Source organism: Stegostoma tigrinum, chromosome 1, assembly GCF_030684315.1.
Source record: "Stegostoma tigrinum isolate sSteTig4 chromosome 1, sSteTig4.hap1, whole genome shotgun sequence".
NCBI lineage: Eukaryota > Metazoa > Chordata > Chondrichthyes > Orectolobiformes > Stegostomatidae > Stegostoma > Stegostoma tigrinum.
The window spans coordinates 72,900,113-72,921,064 of NC_081354.1; the positions used below are offsets into that span (position 1 = coordinate 72,900,113).

The 20,952-nt window shown below is 42.2% G+C and overlaps 1 protein-coding gene across 5 annotated transcripts in view; it reads right to left on the bottom strand.

Annotated features, from left to right (window-relative positions):
- prkg2 (protein kinase cGMP-dependent 2) overlaps positions 1–20,952 on the bottom strand; it is a 126,550-nt gene that overhangs the window by 17,168 nt on the left and 88,430 nt on the right. For 3 of the 5 annotated variants that reach the window (XM_048535971.2, XM_059646239.1, XM_059646247.1), the window contains 3 exons: positions 18,932–19,095; positions 11,455–11,577; positions 8,096–8,158 (listed from right to left, as the gene is read on the bottom strand). In XM_048535971.2, coding sequence (XP_048391928.1) covers positions 8,096–8,158; positions 11,455–11,577; positions 18,932–19,095 — 350 coding nt within the window. The remainder of the gene's footprint in view (positions 1–8,095; positions 8,159–11,454; positions 11,578–18,931; positions 19,096–20,952) is intronic. The other 2 variants (XM_059646243.1, XM_048535979.2) reach the window with 2 other exon arrangements.

Genomic DNA, 20,952 nt, shown 5'->3' on the forward strand with positions numbered 1-20,952 from the left:
ACTTTGTTAACACTACAGGGGCTAACAGTTTGTCCTGCATGAGATAATGGTGTTTATTGGTTGGCAGATTGACCTTGATTCATCATGGCTTTGTTGTAGGGGATGAACAAGGGAACTATTGACCCCACGCTTTTGTTTAATTCTAATGAAGGCAAGATGCCTGGATTTTTAAAAATATATTTCTAAAGGAGACCTTAATGAGTGGGAATATTTATATCTTCTGGTAAGCATAAGTGAGCCACAATGCGAGCCTGACTGATAACCTTAAATTGGCCTTCATGCAATTCTTCGCATATATGGGATTACTCAGTAAATGAGCTCTACTGTGGATTCACATCTAATGCTACGTATTTTATTCTCAGCTTTTCAAGAATGTACTACTTGAATATAATCAATACTTTACCTGTTGTGAACTGGGGTGGGGGGAAGGTTTGGTAGCCTCTGCCAGACATTGGGACATCTGCCCTGAGGGTCACTGAAATTCACATCACACTATTTCACATTTGTGTGTGTGGTGGTCAACATGACTTTTTATGGCTTAATGGCAGCATTGTGTCAGAAGAATATAGAGATTGTGTCAGTAAGTTTGCAGATGATGCCAAAATAGATGGTGCAGAGCAAGTTGAATAAGGTTATCTTAAAATACAACAATGCCTGGATCAGATGGGCCATTGGGCTGAGAAGAGGCAAATGGCATTTAGTTCACATAAATGAGAGAAGTTGCATTTAGGTAAGGCAAACCGAGGCAGGACTTATACAGTTAATGGTACAGCCCTGGGGAGTGTTGCCGAACACAAGATGTACATAGTTCCTTGAAAGCGGGGTCGCAGGATAAGAGGGCAGTGAAGGTGGTGTTTGGAATGCTTACCTTTATTCGTCGGTACATTGAGTATAGACTTGGGACAGCATGCTGTGGCTGAACAGGGCATTGGTTAGGCCACTTTTAGTATATTGCATTTAATTCTGATCTCTCTGGCACAGGAGAGATGTTGTTAAACTTGAAAGGGTTCAGAAAAAATTTACAAGGATGCTACCAGGATTGGAGAATTTGAGCTATAGGGAGAGGCTGAATAGAATTCCCACAGTATGGAAAAAGCCACTTCAGCCCACACCAACCCTTAGAAGGTCATCCCATCCCAACTCAGCCCTCGACCTTCTCCCTGTAGTTCTTTATCTGCCAACGCTAATCCACCTAGCTTGTACATCCACCGACACTGGGCAATTTAACACAGCCAATCACCTAAGCTGCACATCTTTGGACTTGAAGGAATCCGAAGCACCTGGAAGAAACCCAGGCAGACACAGGGAGACTGTGCAAACCCCACACAGACAAGCCCCTGAGCATGGAATCGAACCCAGGTCCCTGGCACTGTAAGGCAGTGGTGCTAACTACTGAGCCAATGTGCCACCCTGAGGATTTTTTTACTTGGAGCACCAGAGACTGGGGGATGGCCTTATAGAAGCTTATAAAATCATGAGGGCCATATATAGGGTGAATAACCAAGTTATTTTCCCCCAAGGTAGGGAAGTCCGAAGCTAGCGGGCATGGGTTTAAGGTGAGAGGGGAAAGATTTAAAAGGGGACCTAAGGGGCAACTTTTTCAAGCAAAGGATGGTGAACAAATGGAATGAGCTGCCAGAGGAAATGGTGAACGCAGGTACAATTACAACATTGAGAAAAGGCATCTGGATGCGTACATGAATGGGAAGGGTTTAGAGGGATATGGGCCAAATGCTGGCAAATGTGACTTGATCAGTCTAGAGAATATGGTTGGCGTGGATGTGTTGGACCAAACGGTCTGTTTCGATGCTGTATAACTCTATGTCTCTACTGTATAGTAGCAATGTGCATAATATTATCTGAGCAATGTATTCGGCATGATTTGTGGCAGAATTAGAAAAGTAGTCAGACACAGATTAATTTGTTGTCAGGAGTATCTCACTCCATATTTTATGCTTTTGTCAAGCTGTATACCAAATTTCTTGCTAGGCAATGGTAAGTTATCAATTCAAAGGATTATTGCTTGTTAAATGCTTTGTTAACGGCCCAACTCATTTCATTACTGTTCAGTCTCCTATCTTACCAATTGCACTAAACAACACCATCAAGGAACCCTGCCTCAAAAATCACAACAGGTATTTGGCAACATCAATTACCGCTTGGTCCTTATTAGAGGGCCAAGCAGTGTCTCAGGGTGTACCCCATGGGCACTGACCCTACATACCCCTCAACCAACATTTTCTAACTTCTCAATTCCATCATTGCAGCTGATCAACACACTGGCTCAGCATCACACTGGCAAGCCGTTCATGAAGAACAGACCTGCTTGCAGGGTGTGCAGGCAGCTAGCATTGAAAGACTGCAGCATTGTGCATGCACAAACAGGGACCAGCACATGGATTTTTCAAAAATGCATCTCAAGGCTGCTCAGCACTTTGCACTTGGTCACTTACAGCCTAGCTGCGTATATCTGCTCATAACATCCCTGCCTTGTCTTGCCTTGCTGTTCCAATTAGCACAGTCACATAACCAGGCAGCCTGCCTTGCTGGTCAGCAGCCCTCAGTCACTAGCATGTACTTGTTGTACAGCAGTATGCCGTGTCAGTCTCACCCCGCACCATATTACAGCAGCTTACCTGACTAACATACTCAACATGCAGCAAGTGAGCAGCCATGTCTTAGGGGATCAGCCCTCACCAAAGTCCACAAAGGCATCCATCATTCAGCAAGTCCTTTCACAAAAAGTTGGGCAGTTTTCAATATCAGTTCGGGAAATTGGCCATTTTTGTGTGTTTGTTCGAGGTGGACAGATTGAGTGGGGACACGGAGAAGTGCAAAGCCTGTGGGATTTATGGGATGATCAACCAACAAGAGGACTTCAACATATGGGCTCTAGCTAGGATGTAAAGGCTACAAAGTCGAGGAGTATTCACTGTCACCTTATGCTGGACAGAAAATGGCAAGTGAACAGTAGGGAAGGAAATCCCTGCAGTCACATTTAGGTGTGCAAGTAAGCGGGGGAAGGGGCTACAATACCCACTGACATAAGGCTATTTCAAGAGAAGCAGCATTACACACAGATCCATGCACTGTACAGACACAGACCTGTGGAGTCCCTAACCCCTGGCTATCCTAATACAGGGCCTTCTTGTTGCTCACTCATTCACACAAACACCTTTGGACACAGAGGCCTAGAACAAAGTGTGAAATTGTAGGATGAGAGCCAATAGTGTCAGCAGGAGCCATTGTCCTCTGAACACCTCGTTCCTCTTGTGTCCTGATACTGCAACAGGCTCTCAACACAGGCCTCAGTCCATGGTATATCCTGTATGGACATGAGGTTGTGCTTCATACTGGGACAGTTACATTCAAGGCTACAGAGCGAAACAAACAACCAGATGAAAGGTCAAGTGGAGCCATTTATAAATAAGTGTCAAATCTTACACAGCGTATTGTTACCACTGCTCCCAAAGTAAACTTAATAAATTTTTTCTCCTCTTCCTCCCACTCCATCTTGGTGTGCTCTGGTCCCACAGCTAGGGTGGTGGCAGCCTGCTTAGCACTGGGGCTTTGACGATTTGGTTAATTGATCCTGGGGTGCTTGTGTCTGGAAGGGCCAGATATGACGAGGATCATCTTATCAGTTGTAAGTTGATACTTCTCAGTGTGAACTGCTTGGTTTGGCGGGGAATAGGAAGTGTGTTGGCAAGGGGCCTGGCCACATCTGAAGTACCCTTAGTGGGGAATTGTCGGGGGCCACAGATATTTCCCCCTCCTGCTGGGTGCCAACTGGGACTACCCTGTGTCCTTGTGAGGCAGAGACACCTGGAATGCACGGCAAGTTCGCCGTCCCACTGTGTCCATGTCTTGGTCCTGAGGACCAATGGCCAGGCTCTGAGGGAGCTGGACCGGGTTCTTCAGGACAGCTGCCAATTTATCTGCCAATGGAAGCAGGCAGACAGTTATATGTGCCCATATACCCATCTGCTGTTCCTGTTCCTCCTTGTACATACGGACAAAGTCCCAGATTGCCAACCTTAGGGTCCTCTCCTGCCTGGCACTGAACAGGTGCCTGCCCTCTGCCAAAACCCTGGGGTATTTCTTGTTTCGTCAGGTGTAGGGCTGTTGCAGGGTGATGCTCACCAGTTTATGCTCCCAACTCCAAATGAAACCTGATATTCTTACTGAGGTGTCCATATTTGACCTGATGCGGATTGCAAGAATGGGCCTGCCCGATGTTCTCTTTGAGGAGTCAGTACTGTCATCCTCAGAGGCCATGGCCTGGGAGAGTGGGCTGTTTCACTGCAGAGACGGTGGGCAAGCTAGCAGATCCTATAAGACAAAGTGAGACAAGGCATTGTGTCCATCCCCACAGGAGCAGTCCTGGTCTTCTCCTGCGAGGAGCTTAATTTCAGCCACCCTCCACCCACCCTGGCTCTCTTTCCAGTTATGAGAGAAAGGGACAAAGTAATTTAAATAAAAGCGGGTGGCATAGTTGTTACTGCTAGCATATGTGAGTGAGGTATTTCATGGGGACGCGTAGGCAGTGCAGTTGACACGCAAGAGTGGCTGGATAGCAAAGGTGAGAGTGGATGAGGGCAGATATTTCATGCAATACTGAGTATGACAGAGTATGAATCTTGGGGGAACATGGGTGCAGTAGCAGAGAGAGAGTCAGTTTGAGGTTGGACAGAGAAGACTATGACACTTACCCTGGCAGAGTGGAGAAGGTCATTGATCATTTCATGGCACTGCTGGCCATTCCTCTGCACTGACCTACATTGCCAGGGTCTGGCGATGTGGCCTCTTCAGCCAGTTCTGTGTCAAGAGGACTGCTAGCCCTGTCAGAGAGTCCCGGGCCATCTTCTCCAACATCTTCTCTACATGCCTATGGCTAAACAAAACTGCTTTGGAATGGTAGTGCTCCACTGCACAGTGCACAGCAGCATGTAAAGATGGAATCAATGAAAGTGGTTGGAATGGCGCAAAGATAAAAAGGGGCTGAAATTGGATATGAAGGATAGGTTGAGGGGTGGCTTAGGATGTTAGTTTCGTAAGATACGGTGTGAGAACTCATTAGGCTTTGTGGTGTAAACCCCTTCAAAACATTTAACTCAAACTTAAGTCAAAGAAAATAAGCCTCAACCCAAAGTCAAATAGCTAGGTTCACTTTTTCCTCAAATGTTTGAGAAACCTCTTGGGTAATCTGAGGTAGGCTGTGTACTTTTCAGGTCTGGGATTGTGAGATAAATAACAAGCAATGACCGGGGTAGCCTCTTCCCTAAGGGAATCTTTGGAAGACTCTATTTTGATATCCAATTTGCACAGTAAGTTTTCCATGAGTACGATGAAGGATTCTGTCAATTTCGTGAAAATTATTTGTGACTAGCTTATCTACAGCAATGTTGTGTTTATGTGTTCATTTGATATTATGACCTTATTCACTGATGAATCTCTCAAAGAAGCTATTACATGTCACTATCTCTTGATATTCTGGATGCATCACTATTTTCTGAATTAAACTTATGAACTTCGCAATTCCTGCAGAGTTCAGTTTCAATTAATGCCTGTAACTCCAATAGGGCTGGCAGTCCTCTTGGCACAGAACTTAAGTCAACATGGTGTTGCAACGGATCCCCTCTAGGTCCAGATCTCATTTACATTTTTGTTAGTTTCCATGAGAAATTGTTTTTGAGGATCTTCCAACTCTTGTCCTTGCGTATTTCCAATATACAGATGATATGTTTAGCATCTTTGAATCTGCAGCTGGTATAAACATTTCCTTACACTCCTTAATGCAATTCGCCCCACACACAATTTTTTTAAACAGTCTAACAAACTCCATTTCCTCAATGTGCTGGTTGAAAAATCTGCCAAGGGTTCTCTACTACTGTTACCATAAGCCTTTCTTTTAAGGTCAAAAATGAGTTGGGAATCTTACAATTGTATGCGCTAAGAGATTCACCTTGTAATCTTGTAAATTGGGCTCAAACCCTTAATCCAGAATGCAACTTTGATACTAAAATAAGGTACATCAAAGCTATACTGCGGGAAAATAGTTATGCCATTCAGGCTGTCACTTACTATACTTTGCATACGGTGTGAAAAGTGCAAATCTATCATAAATTGACCTGGAAAAGCAGGCAAATATATCCCAAAACATTAAAAAATAAGTTAACCATTTCATGCTGCTACAATGTACTATCAATAAACTAGTTATTTCCCGATGACAGGACATAGCTTCACCAACCAAAAAGCTCCGCAAAAATGCATGATATGGTTTATGAATATTATGGTTAGGTTTGATGTTGGGTATAACGAATGTACATCCTAAAAACAGGTGGATTATATCACACAGCTTTTGACTGTTTGCAACAGCCAGAATACTTTCTCTACTTAATTAGCCAATGCAGTCAAAATGCAAAATATAACAGTCCAGAACTTTTGATAACTTTGAGAATCGATCCATTCAATGGCAATCATATCAAACAGTATACTCTTAACTTTCCATTTTTTCTGCATCCAGACTTCTAAATTGGGCCACCCTTAGACATCTCCATTGCATCCTGTTCTTTAGGTCTCAACCTCATCCAAGGGAAGTGAACCCAGACCACACCAAGAAACCAGAGGAATTTGGAACACATGTTAAGGGTAGCAGCAAACACAATACACATTGCCACAGAAAAGAAAGTACAATGAAACTTCTGCATGTATTACACAGCTCAGTATTATTCTTTTCTGTTCCTATTAAACATTTAATGCTATTTTAATTGATTAATTGGAAGAGTAATTTTTAAAAAATACTTAATGTCCCTGTAATGTGACATTCAAAGTTTTAGTTATTTCTCTGATTTTGCATTCAATGTTCATTAATGACTTCACAGGGTCTTGATGTGCAACTCCTTTTCACACTGCTGTAAGATCTGTCTTCTCACCAGAAGATCTGAGCCATGATTTAAAATTAAATGTGGTTCCTCAATTTTAAAAAATTTACTGAATAATCCAAGTCTACTAAGTGTTGCACAAACAATCAATTTACAATGATCAAATTGGCACACAATGTAGTGTATTTACATCTGCTAGTAGGTACACAAATGCATACTTAGGGACCTATCCTCCGTAGGGAAAAGGAATGTGTCCAGACATGGCATAATATTTTGTTGAACTAAACAAAAGCATGAGGGTTGATTGTTTCCTGCTGTATTCTCCGTGGCAATGCCTTAACCTATTTGAGTGCAGTATAAATTGATCTTCCTTTTGAAATTTGGCATTCTTGCGTCTGCCCTGATCAGAGGAAGATGAAAAGTTTTGACAGCATGTCTTTTCTTTCAGCTACAGCATTTTCCTGAGGTGATGAGTGAACTGTCAATTTACAGAGATGTTTAAACTCTATAACCAAGCCCGGGCTGCCTCCAACTCACCCACTCGCTGCTGTAATCAGTGTGATACAAAAGGAGTCAGATAACCCACTTCCAGATGGCAAGTTAATGATGTAAATACTTTTCAGAGACCAGGAGCCTCGGATTTAACGTATTATCCAGGCTTTACCATGGCAGCATGGTTTCTCAGACCTCCAGCAATCCAGCATTGAAGAGAGGGAAGAACAAATGCATGGAGATGGTTAACGCTTCCTAGATCTCGCTGAAACTCCACTAATGTCCTAACTCAGACTAGCTTCCTGCAGACTCCAACACGCTTCCCCCCCCCCCAACCCACCATCATACCCCCCAACAAGCCATCATGTCAGGGAGATTCAATCTTCTTCTGAGGTTAGGGTTCAGAGCCCTTCTGCTGACGTCAGACATCACACTGCCCTTCACAATCTCTTCTTGCAACTTCAGCGTCCTGCAGAGTACCCACAGCTGACTGGAAACCAAGCCTGTCAATCAGATCACTTCGCGACAGCAAAGCTATCAAAGCAGAACTGCAGATGCTGTGAGGTCAAAAACCCATAGAGTGCAGACTCCTTCCAGGCATCTACTCAGAAACTTTGCCAACTCACCTCCCACATCCAACCGTGCCAGCCCCAATCTAACTATCCTGATTTTGCCAAATGTCTATAAAATCTATGCAAGTCTTCATGGATAAAAGTTACCTGTGCTTTTTTATATCATTGATTCCATTTTTCAGATTTCCCAGGCGTTCGGTTGGGTTTTGCCTGCAATAAAGGATGTCACAGAAAAAATACAATAAGTTTTTTTCCAAATCTCACTCTCTCTATTCTTCTCACCCTAGTCCCCTGTCGTGTCTGTCTAATGCTGGGTGATGGCTTCGTTTGCTCTGCAGCCTTCCAGAACTCATGCTTTACGTTGTAGCATTGACGGTGATGTTTGACAGGGTACTGCGAGTACAGCACCACAGCCAGGCTCAATCTTGTCTCCAAAACCATGAACCCTCATTGTTCATCATATGCCTGTCAGAAACAGAAACTGCTGCAGAACAAAACTCACTTTGAATGGATTAATTCCCTGTTAAAATGGTAGTAAAGGAACATACCCTTACTAAAGATTTCCACTGATACCACTTCTGGCCTTCTGGTTGATACATTCCTTTCACAGACCAGGGTTAGTTTAAGAGGCTACCACTGAGTAGAGTACAACAGGTTGTGTGTGAAACATAGAGACAGAGAAGATAGAAGCAGGAGTAGGCCATTTGTTCTTTGAAGATTGCTCTGCCATTCAATATGAACACGGCTGATTGTCTAACATAGTACCATCTTCCCACTTTACCCTTTGATCCCTTCAGCTCTAAGAACAATATCTAACGCCTTCTTGAAAATATTCAAGTTTTGTTCTCAACTGCTTTCTGTGGCAGAGAATTCCACAGGCTCACCACACTCAGGGCAAAGAAGTTTAGCCTCATATCAGTCCTAAATGGCTTATCCCACATTCATAGACTGTGCAAATGTGGATATTGATACCTTTGTGGATCAGAACCATATTACAAATGAGCAGATATCATGGACTGCTATTGGATATGATAGTCTTGTGGTTCTCGTACCAAATGAGCACATCAAGCTCAGATTTCAAGGAGAACTAGGAAATTGAACTTAATAAATCTGGTACATTGAAAGGTGGCACCAGAAAAAATTATCATAAAACACTTTGAATTGTCGTAAAGCAGCTGATTCATACGTGGCCTTTTCAGAAAGTACATGACCAAAATAACGTATACTTGCTTCCAATCCCACACAAAATAATTCGCACATTGGGTAGAATTTTACTAGTTCTGCTGAAGTGGCCTCAATGATCAAATCAGAAGAAAGGCAGGGCAGGAGGATGCTGGGTCAGGGGGCCAATGAGTTCACACCTCAGCCCAATCTCGCTAGAGGAACAGTCAAACCAGCAGTGGCAGGTAGCCCATTTGAACTTGTAAGTGCCCAACTGTGGGCTAACTGGGAAGCTGCCAAGATCTTCCTGGAAGAAGACATCCCGCCAATTCTTCCCCTAACTCCATCCTGCACCCCCACCATCATCACTGAAACTATGGCCAGCAGAGTCTTTGAAGTAGGTTGTCAATGGTTGGCTAAGTGTTGGGGACGGTGGGGGTAGGGGTCGAATGGATTGTGAGGCTATCTGTACTTACTCACCTGAATGGCAGTGATCAACCAACGACAGCCGGGATTGCGAACAATCCTGTGCAGGAGTCTTGCCCGGTATCATAACGAAAGACTGGCAACTGTGGTTGCTTTTAATATGAAGAAATGGAAGCCTTTTCAGGGCACATCTCTGCCTACTGTACTTGCGAAGTGGTGGACCATCTGATTGGACCTACAGCTAAGACAGCATGTCCACTGTCCTTCATTAGATGGCGGATGGGCTCGTGGCCATTAGGTGGCTGCTTACTATAAGGTCAAGCTGTCATCAAACGTGGGTTTGGAATTCAGAAATGGTTCTTGCCACCAATTATTTTGCCCTAATGATTTAAGGGAAAGCAAGGATTGTTTGGTACATAAATCAAATAACAATATTGGATTCTGCTCCTGAGGCCTATAATCAGTTACTATCCCATTCCACTAAGCCAAACTTTTTCTGTTCTTTATAAAATTCTGCAGAATCTGTGAAAAAGTTAGTTACTCAGATTATCCTTCACAGAATCTCACTTCAGAGGTTACTGAAGCAATATTAGCTGTCAATTGCCTGACTACTCAGTTTAATCATCCATTTGAATGAGCACTAAACTTGTAGTAAATCAGCGAAGTATTTCCTCTGAATACATGCGTGTTGTACAAATTTACTGCAGATGGCACAAAGAAACAAGTTCAAATGGGCTACCTGCCACCACTGGTTTGACTGTTCATCCAGCGAGATTGGGCTGAGGCGTGAACTCGTTGGCCCCCTGACCCAGCATCCTCCTGCCCTGCCTTTCTTCTGGTTTGATTATTGGGGCCACTTCAGCAGAACCAGTAAAATTCTACCCAATGAGTGAATTATCTTGTGTGGGATTGGAAACAAGTTTAAGTTATTTTCTTAGTATAACTAAAGATGCGAACAATTTGTTGGCATTATACAATCCCACTGATCAATATACTGCTTGCCAACATATCTAAGAGCTGATTTTAACCGTTGGCCGAAGCCAAGCTTGAGTGAAATGGCCAGAGCCACTTCTCTCCATTGGTCCTGTTGTCATCGCATATATAGTGCATTTTCAACCTGGAAATTGGTTTACTGCCAGAAGACAACATGGTGCAGATTTAAATGCACAGGTTGATTCTGAGGATTTTAAACCATTTCTGAAATCTAAACCAGCATCAGGAGGTTCTTGAGGATTCTCAACCATGGCCAAACTGGGAGAAAAAGGAGTTAACAGAGATACATAAGACAGCAATGCTCCTCCAGCCCCACAAAGAACCTTTGGCTTACTCCCACTCAAGTTTCTTTGTGCATTTCTTGACCATGACACGCCAACCATCCTCACCAGGCTTGTGTGTTAAATAAAATCGTGGGCATCACGTTGCAGGACATCTGATAGTTAGCTACTCCCTTTACCATCCCCCTTGCACAATTCCTTTCCAGGGGTTAAAATCAATTCTCTGATGTACCCAATGATGTAAGAATCTATACATTTCTCCATTTAAGTAAATATTGGGTTCATTTAATTAATAAGGTCGTCCCTTTCTAATGCAAAGCAAAAATAAGGTAGAAGAATATTGAATACAGTAGTACAGGAGGTGGCCATTTGGCCCATTATGCCTGTGGCATTTCATTTAAAATAAAGTTGAAATTGATGTCATTCCAGAGCTCTGCAAGCTTTTGCTCTTCAATTATACACCCAATTTCCTTCTTACAAAGGCCTGTATTGAGAATAAATACAGCTGACTGGTTATTCTTCTGTTACAATTTATGGGAATAATCGGTTGGTAAGTAGTACTTTCTGAATTATTCAATTCCCCAAAGTCTGGAGTAAATCCAGGTGCATGGCTACAACATCACAATTAAAAAAAATACTTCTCACTTGCACAGTCTACGAATGATTTCTTCAGGGCGTTTTGTTATTTTCTTAGGAAAATCCAGTTTTTCAATTCCTTTGAGAATCAAGTTGTATGTCATCATCTGGTCGAAGCCAGAAAATGGTGGACTGTTAAACAAAGATAAAAGGTAATTAATGTTAAGGCAACGCACTGGAAGAATTCTAATCCAAATGCACATAACTGAAGATGTTTAGAACTGCTCATTGTCTTTCAATGCCCAGAGAGTTTCTAATATAATCATCAATAAAATAATTCTAAAATATTAATGTGAAGTATTGAAGGTATTTTGAACTTACGTTTTATATAGTTCTTTGGTCAGTGCTGGAGAAATTCATTATTGTTATGTCTGTTCTTTAGGCATAAAATCAATACTGGATGACAAATTTCACATCTCCAGTGCCAACCTCCCTGTAAATGGCCCCACTGCCAAAATCCAAGATTCTCTCTGTGCAACAGAGTTGCATTAAATGCAAATCAAAGTCTGGTCATCAGTTGTGGCACCTTGATTAAAATTAGTCCAAAAGAGACAATGTGAATGCACCATCCAATTGATTCAGGTTATTTAGTGACAGTGTTAACCTTTCAGGCGGACAGCCAAAATGCTTTTAAATAGTTAAGTTTGAGAAGTGTAGAGTTGGGAGAAGTCCCTCAACCCTACCCTTCCATCAGTCTCCTCAACCACTGAACACTCCATGCTGACCCTCCTCCTGTGTGTTCGCAGGGTTCTAGCTCGTGAGCTGATGAACTGCGAAAGATTAATTTCTACAAATAAATATGGTAATCACAAAGACCCAGTGAAATGGAAATGATGGGAGGAATTTTAACAATGGTGAATGCCTGGGACTGGGTACAGGTTGTTGGTGTTTGTGGTGGGAAAGTTGCAAATTGGAGATAAATTCTGGAAACCAGTTCTAATCACTTACATCTGGGCAGGAGATGTGGTAGGCAGCTTATCAGCTTCCTGGAGACATTAGCATTTTAGCCATTTTAACGAAGCTGGCAGCCTCAGATTTAACCTGCATTGCAGGGTCATAAGAGGTGTTATAACTCACTCAGGGAGGGTCTAAAATTAAGTTTGTCGGACATCTGGAAACCTGGCAGCTTAAAGACAACTCTGAGGAGAAGGTAAGTTTTTCAAAGCACTGTTTGTGGGCCAAAAGGAGCAGGAGTGTTTTTCTCCAGAGTCCAATTTCCGTTTTGTCGCACCTAACCCATAAAAAGACCCCTGGATTGGATAACAGTCTTCCATCTCCTCCCACTGTGACCTGGAAATGAGAACACTACTTGGGTTTGGAATCAGGCATCCTCACACAATCCCAGCAGGATCAGAGATCTGACAGATTTGTTCCTGCTACTTGTTTGAGAGAGCTCCCTACCAGATTGGAAGGTAACTCTATCAGTCAGGCTGAATTTTGGGCTGGAACCCTTTGGGATGAAAAAAAATACGGGCTGCAGAATTAAGACTTCACAGCCTGAACAAAGCCTTTGCTTCTGGGTTTCCTGTCTAGGACTCCACCCACTCTGTTCTTGGCTGTATAACCAACCCCAATAAATATCTAGAACAATGTATTTGACATCATGCCATATAAGCTGCTCCAACATGTGGTCTGTGTGGCCAAGCAGTAACATATACTTGGCATATTGCAAATAAAGTCATAGAAATTTTACAGCATGAAAAGAGGCCCTTTGTTCCATCAAGTGCACGCTGGTGGTCAAACATGCATTTTCTCTAATCCCATTTTCCAGCACTTGGTCAATAGCTTTATATACTATGCTGTTTCATGTGTTCATCTAAGTACTGTAGTTGTGAAATATCTTGAGGATTCTGCCTCTTACCACCCGTTTAAGCATTGAGTTCCAGATACTCATAACCCTCTGAGTGAACAAACCTTTCTGAAAATTCTCTCCAAATCTCCTGTTCCCTTACCTTAAGCTGTGGCCCCTAGTTACCGACCTCTCTACTAACAGGAAAAGATTTTCCTTTGATTATGCCACTTAGAATTGTGTACACTTCATTCAGATCACCCCTCAGCCTTCTCTGGTCTCTGAAAAACAACTCCAGCCTATCCAGTCTCTCTTCATAGCTGAATCACTCTAGCCCAGGTAACATCCTGATGAATCTCCTCCTCACCTTCTCAACGCAGTCACATCCTTCCTGCAATGTAGCGACCAGAGCTGCATACAGTACTCCAGCTGTGGTCTAACTAAAGTTAACAAAGCTCTGTCATAACTCTTTGCTCTTGTATTCAATGCCTCAACTAATAAAAGACAGTTTCCTACACATAAAAAGATTTATTTCCACAGGTGTCAACTTTTATATTTCAATCCTTAATTTTTCATGTTGCAACCTTCGACAACAAGATAGTCACAAGTATTCTGAGCGCAGCTGGCACAGTTTGCCATCTGCTTACCTGCTGACCCAGAGAGAATACCGGTCCTTATGTTTTTCCACAGTGGGCTTTCCAGGATCAGCAAAAATAGTTGTTGGCTTTTGTGGATATGGAAAATCTGGCAATGCCGGTTCCTGATAGTCTTTCAAACCTAGCAGTGGTTTGTGATCTGTTATTATTACAAATTTACATCCGTAAATGTATTGGTCAAACTTCCTGATTCCAAATATCCTTCTGTATTCCTTCTCTATCTGGGCATATTTACATTCTGCATGAGCCAAAGTTCTGGATGCATACAGTATTGTGTGTTTCTCTCCATTGGGCCACCTACAATCTAGTACTACCCCAATGCTGTACAGGAAGACATTGCATGCCAATACCAGATCATGCTTGGGATCATACTGTGCCAACTCCTTAGAAGATGATAGCTGTTTTTCTTCATTTCCCTGAAAGCTGTGGCTTGTCTGTGTGATCATTTCCAAAGTCGACCCTTTTTTAAAGAGTTGATGCAAAGGTTCCAGGATGGAGGCCACGTTATGTACAAATTTTCTGTAATAATTTACGAGGCCAAGGAAAGGCCTAAGCTTCGGTACAGAAGTGGGATCTGGGGCAACTTTGATCACTACCTTCCAACGGGTATGACCACGTCTTGTTGACTCATTTGAGGTGCCTGGAACAAATATTTTTTCCCATTCTAATGAGTGCACTTGCCGGGGAAAAACTATGTCCAAATTCTCTAAGTGCTTCTTATTAGTCTTCCCTGTTATTAGCACGTTATCTAAATAAATGGTGAACTGGGGTAGACCTTCTAAAACATTCTCAATTGCCTGATGACAAATTGTACAGGTTGATGATACCCAAAATGGCAGTCTGGTCTATGGAACAATTCTTATGGGTATTAATTGTAGCATACTTCTGGGAATCCTCTTCTAACCGCAACTGCAAATACACATGGCTCGTGTCCAACTAGATGAAGGACAGCCTCCTTGCCAGCTTTGTGTATCAATCCTTTATGTGAAGGATTGGGTTATCCAGCTATAAAAAGCGGTTTACTCTTTGTTTAAAATCCCTATAAAGGTGAACCGACCCATAGGGTTTCACAGTGGGTAAAAATGGTGCTGCCCTTTCTGCAAAATGATGATTCATTCACTTTCCAGCATTTTGAGAAGATTTGTAGCTCAGGTTGAGGTTCTGGATGTGAGTTTGCTCGCTGAGCTGGAAGGTTAGTTTTCAGACGTTTCGTCACCATTCTAGGTAACATCATCAGTGAGCCTCCGACGAAGCGCTGGTGTTATGGTGTTATATAAATAGAAAGCAGGACATAACACCAGCGCTTCATCGGAGGCTCACTGATGATGTTACCTAGAATGGTGATGAAACGTCTGAAAACTAACCTTCCAGCTCAGCGAGCAAACTCATATCCATTCTGATTTTTGCCTCTACTTTTGCCTGAAAGGCAAATGGCTCTGGCAGAATCATCGAATTGTTTCCTGATCAACATGCAAGGTGGCATTGGCTCCTTTGATAGTCCCTAAACCTTCCTGAAAAAACTCTGTTTATTTACTTAGGGCTTCACTCAGGCAACCAATTTCTCATTGAAAAATGTTGAGTCAATCTAGGTGAATCTTTCTCAACCAATTTCACACCATCAAGCTTGGGCCAAAGCCTTTTGCTACCATCAGTGGTAACTGAACCAGGTGCTTATCGTAAGAGACTGGAAACAAAGTCATAGCCTCAATCTACAGGGGTTCCCTGGTCTAACCGAGGTCTGCACAAACCTAAGGACTGCAGTCCAGAGCGAATTTTGTTAAAGGCTGCTTCTGCGATCATTATAATGGCTGTGTTGGTATCCACTCCATTAGAACCAGCTCATCATTTAACTAGATGTTTATTTTGAGTGGTTCTGATTTGGATGTTGCTAAATAATTTAACTGTTCCATACCAGATATAGGAGCATTTTACAGGGTGTTCTCTCGGCTGGACACCACCCTATGAGATCTCTTGCTCAATTTAGATCGAGTGGGACTTGCTTGCTGACTTGAGTGCGCATTCTACAATGGTGTGCTGGCCCAGAACCTGAAGAAAATTTTAACCATTTGGTTGAGGTTTGGATTTGTTTTAGGCCTTTGCTGCGGGTTCACGTAGAGTTCCTCTGGTTCAGGATATGTCCTGAGTGAGGTTGTGCAGTTGCCTTTACTCAAGTGGTTTTCCCAATCTCAGTTAGACTAGCAATGGTGTCTACTTCCATCGGAATAACCTGTAATTCATTTGCTCCACTTACTGCATTTTCCAATAAAAAAGCCAATTGTAGCACCTGTTGAGGTCCAGTTAGGCTTCAGCTGGTGAGGCTTTGCATAGTTACATCATTAATTCCACTCTCATTGCCACTGAAGTAACTCCACAGAGGCCGGTATCCCATTACCAAGTCATCCTTCATTTTACACATGAAGATTCCTTGACAGTGATCGAGCTTCCTTAGAGCCAATTCTCATAGTGAACAGAACCTCTGATACTGCTGTTGATGTCTGTCAACCAGGGATCCCTGACTGGGTCAGATTAACAGCCCTAATCAGGGAACTCATTCTATGATGTCCATTTGGTTGACCTCATTACAGTCACTACAGTTCTCAACTGAAATCTACATACAAACATTTTCCAGCATGTCGCTGGGAAAATGATAGAATCTATACTCAGAGATCTAGTCGCAGAACATTTAGAAAGACATAATAATGTCAGCATGGCTTCACAAAAGGGAAATCATGCTCTACAAATTTATTAGAATTTTTTGAGGAGAGTATAAGGATGATAGCTCAAGGGAGCATGGTGGCTAAAATATATTTGGATATCTAGACATCATTCAACAAGGTATCACACATTACACCACTTAAGAAAGAACCTCCAGGATTGGAGATAGTATATTAGCTTGGATAGGTGATTAGCTAATCAATAGAAGACAGAAAACTGGGATAAGTGCAGGGGTGTTGTAGTTTCAAACTGGTGGAGACGCACAGGGTCAGCACTGGGGCAACATAATTTGTATCATATTAATGGCTTGGATGAGGCAAGTGAATGTACTACAACCAAGTCTGCAGGTGTCACAAAACTAAGTGGGAGGAAGAGTGGTGAGGATGACACAAACAGAATGCAAAGGCATATGGAAAGGTTAACAGAGAGAGCAAAACTTCATTGATGGGAAAATGGTAGTTTATGCGCTTTGGCTGGAAGAATAGAGGAGTTGCATATTACTAAACTGAAGAAAGTCTGCAGAAAGCTACAGAATAGAGGGTTTTGGGAGTCCTTGAACATAAATCACAAAGCTACCTTAGCAGGTAAGCAGTTCAAATGTAGCAGATATTAGGGAAGGCAAATGGAATGTTGGTCTTGATTTCAAATGGAATAGAGAAAAGAAATAGGGAGGTCTTGATAAAAGTATACAAGGCACAAGTTAGACCACACCTGGAATACAGCGAACAGTTTTGGTGCCCTTATCTAAAGGACCATAAGGCCATAAGAAACAGGAACAGTAGTAGGCCATTCATCCCCTTAAGGTTGCTCTACCATTCAATAGGATAGTGGGTGATCCATATCTTTTACGTCCTCTTTCCTGCACTTTCCTTGTAACCCTTGATTCCCCTCCTGATCAATAAGCTATCTACCACAGCCTTAAATATACGCAAGAACTCAACTCCCACAGTTCTCTGTGGCAAGGAAATCCAAAGATTCACAAAGAAATTCTTTTTCATCTCAGTTTTAAATTGGCACCCATTTCTTATGAGACAATGCCCTCTGGAAAGATATATTGGCACTAAAGGCAGTCCAGGGAAGATACATTCGGTGATCCCAGTAGTTCACGAGTTACAGGTTGCCATCCTAAAAATACCCACTTATTACAAACCCCTGCCTTCTATTAGTTGCCCAATCTTTTCTCCACGCTGTATACTAAGTGCAAAAACATGGATCCTTATGAGAGGCTACTTTATGGAAAGATACAAGATTCTTAAGAGACTTGTTAGGCAGATGTGGAAAAACTGTTTCCCTTTGTGGAACAGTCAAGGATCAGGGGGCATAATCTCAGAATAATAGGTTGGCCATTTAAGACAGAGATGAGGAGAAACTTCTTTTGTTGAGGGTAGCCAGTCTATGGAATCCTTTACCTTAGGGACCTTTAGAAGCTGGGTTATTAAATTATGTTCAAGGCTAAGGTAATCTTTTTAAGCAACAAGAGAAAAAGCAGCAATTAACATTATCATATCAGCTGTGATGTCATTAAATGACAGAGCAGACCTGATGTGCTGAAAAACATCCCTCTAAGTCTTTTTTCTTATGGTCTAGGTCATTGGGATAGAAGTCACAAACCAAATAGCAAAGAATTGCTGAAACAAAAAGACCAAGATCTCACACTCTTCACCTTTTAATATCTTGGTAGTCACATAAAGGTAAAATCACCTTAGTCTCATAGGTTGCTCTCTCATGAGTGATAGACATCTGGGACACATTTAACCTGAAGATCACCAAGCTTCAGGTAAGGGGAAAGTTTGAGAAAGGATGACCTCATGGTAACCTCAGCCCATGCAGGAATTGAACCCACTCTGTTGGCATCATTCTGCATCGCATACCAGCTGTTAGCTAAACAACCCATAATCACATAATACAATGGTAGCTCAACATTTGACCGTTGTATCCATTGCAAATAATTGATATCAAATTATGTACAACAGGCCTTCCAATAACTGAGAAAAACTCCACAGCTGGAGAGCTTTGAGAACTGTAGGTGCCAAGGCAATCTTAAACCTTCAAAGCCAGTTACCATTACCACACGCCGTATCTTAAATTACTCATACGCCAAATTGCAAAATGTTATTTCTAAAACAAATCGAGTCTGTATTTAAATCATTTTGAATTTCACTGACCAGTAGATATAATAGTCAATTATACCATCGGATTGCTACATTGGCTGAGATCAGTTAATTCATCATAAACCCAATAGTTTGATAATATTTAACTTCTTAGTTTTTATTTATCGTAATGCTGTATTTATAGACAGAGTCAATTACGTAAGTGGGCCATTTACCTTCCATTAAGAAGCTCAAAAACCAGAATTCCCAGTGACCAGAAGTCTACAGCAAAATCATGGCCCTTGTTCAAGATGATCTCGGGTGCTACATATTCAGGAGTGCCACAAAATGTCCATGTTTTCTGACCTTTGCCAATTTTCTTAGCAAATCCAAAGTCAACCTGAAAACAGAGGCCCAGTAAAACTTAATATTCCGATAATCCACACTTGGTATTCTAAAGCTGTGCTAGTGATTAAAAGATTCTGAACTGTGATTCTCATGGACCAGAGCCTCAAACATTAACTTGACTTTCCAGTAACAGGAAGTGGTGAAAAGAAGGTTAGTTATTCTGGATGGCAAAATTAAGTGCCTACACCACTAAGGAGCATTTGGCATTTCCCCTATGGTAGACAGGGAGGCCAAGAATTCTAATTTATCTTGGTCAATCCTTAAAAGAAATTGCAGGTACTTTTCAAATTGTCTGTTTACTTTCTTGGGAGAACCAAATTAGAACCCTATCCTGAATCTCAGAAGTTGCTCATGTGGACTCTCTTTGATAGGCTAACATACCAGGTCCTACTGGGTGTGCCATCACTGGTCTGTGGCTACATTGTCCTTGATAGGGATACACATAGGGAGTATCTGGCCCTACTGCTTCAAATGCCATTGCTTTTCTAATATTGCAGTGTAATGATAATAATGGAATAAAGCACTCTTAAAGATATCTAAATATATATCAGAATCATAGAGTTGTAGAGTAATACAGCACGGAAACAGGCCCTTTGGCCCAAACTGGTCCATGCTGACTATGGTGTCCACTCAGCTAGTTCTAATTGCCCCTATTCGGTCCATATCCCTCTATCCCTGTAAACCCTTCCCATCCATGTACCTATCCAAATGTTTTTTGAATGTTGCTATTGTACCTGCCTCAACTACTTTCTCTGGCAGCCCATTCCATATACACACCACTCCCTGTGTGAAGAAGTTGCCCCTCAGGTCCTTCTTTAATCTAACCTGTCTCATCTTAAACCTACACCCTCTAGTTTTTAATTCCTCATCCCTTGGAAAAAGATTATAAGCATTCACCCTATCTATGCCCCTCATGATTATATACATCTCAGTAAGGTCATCCCTATATCTCTAAGATTGCAAAAAAAAAGACCTATCCTGGCCAGTCCCTCCCTAGAACGCAGGCCTAGTAGCCCTGGCAACATCCTTGTGAATCTTCTTTGCACACTTTCCAGTTTAATCAAGCCTTTCCCTATAACAGGGTTACCAAAACTGTACACAATTCTCCCAAATGCGGCCTCAGCAATTACTTATACAACTGTAACATAACGTCCCAACCCCCATACTCTATATCTTGACCAATGAAAGCCAGCATGCTAAATGCCTGATTCAGCACAGTTTCAACCTGTAATGTTGCTTTCAACGAACCATGTGCTTGTACTCCTATATCTCTCTGTTCTACAACACTCCTCAGGAGCTTACCATTTACTATATAAGTCCTACCTTGGTTTGACTTTCCAAAGTGCAACACCACACACTTAGCTGTATTGAGTTGCATTTGCCAATCCTCAGTCCACTTCCGCATTTGATCAAGATCCCTCTGTAATTTTTGAGAACCTTCCTTGTTATCAACAATATCTCCTAATTTTGTGTCATCCGCAAACTTATTAATCATGTCTTGTACATTCACATTTAGATCATTTATGTAAATAACAAATAACAAAGGTCCCAACACCGATCCTTGTGGCACACCACTAGTCACAGATGTTTAGTCCAAGAAACAACCTTCAACCATCACCGATATAATAAAGTGTGAAACTGGATGAACACAGCAAGCCAAGCAGCATCTCAGGAGCACAAAAGCTGGCGTTTCGGGCCTAGACCCTTCATCAACCCTCTCTGATGAAGGGTCTAGGCCCGAAACGTCAGCTTTTGTGCTCCTGAGATGCTGCTTGGCCTGCTGAGTTCATCTAGCTTCACACTTTATTATCTTGGATTCTCCAGCATCTGCAGTTCCCATTATCACTTC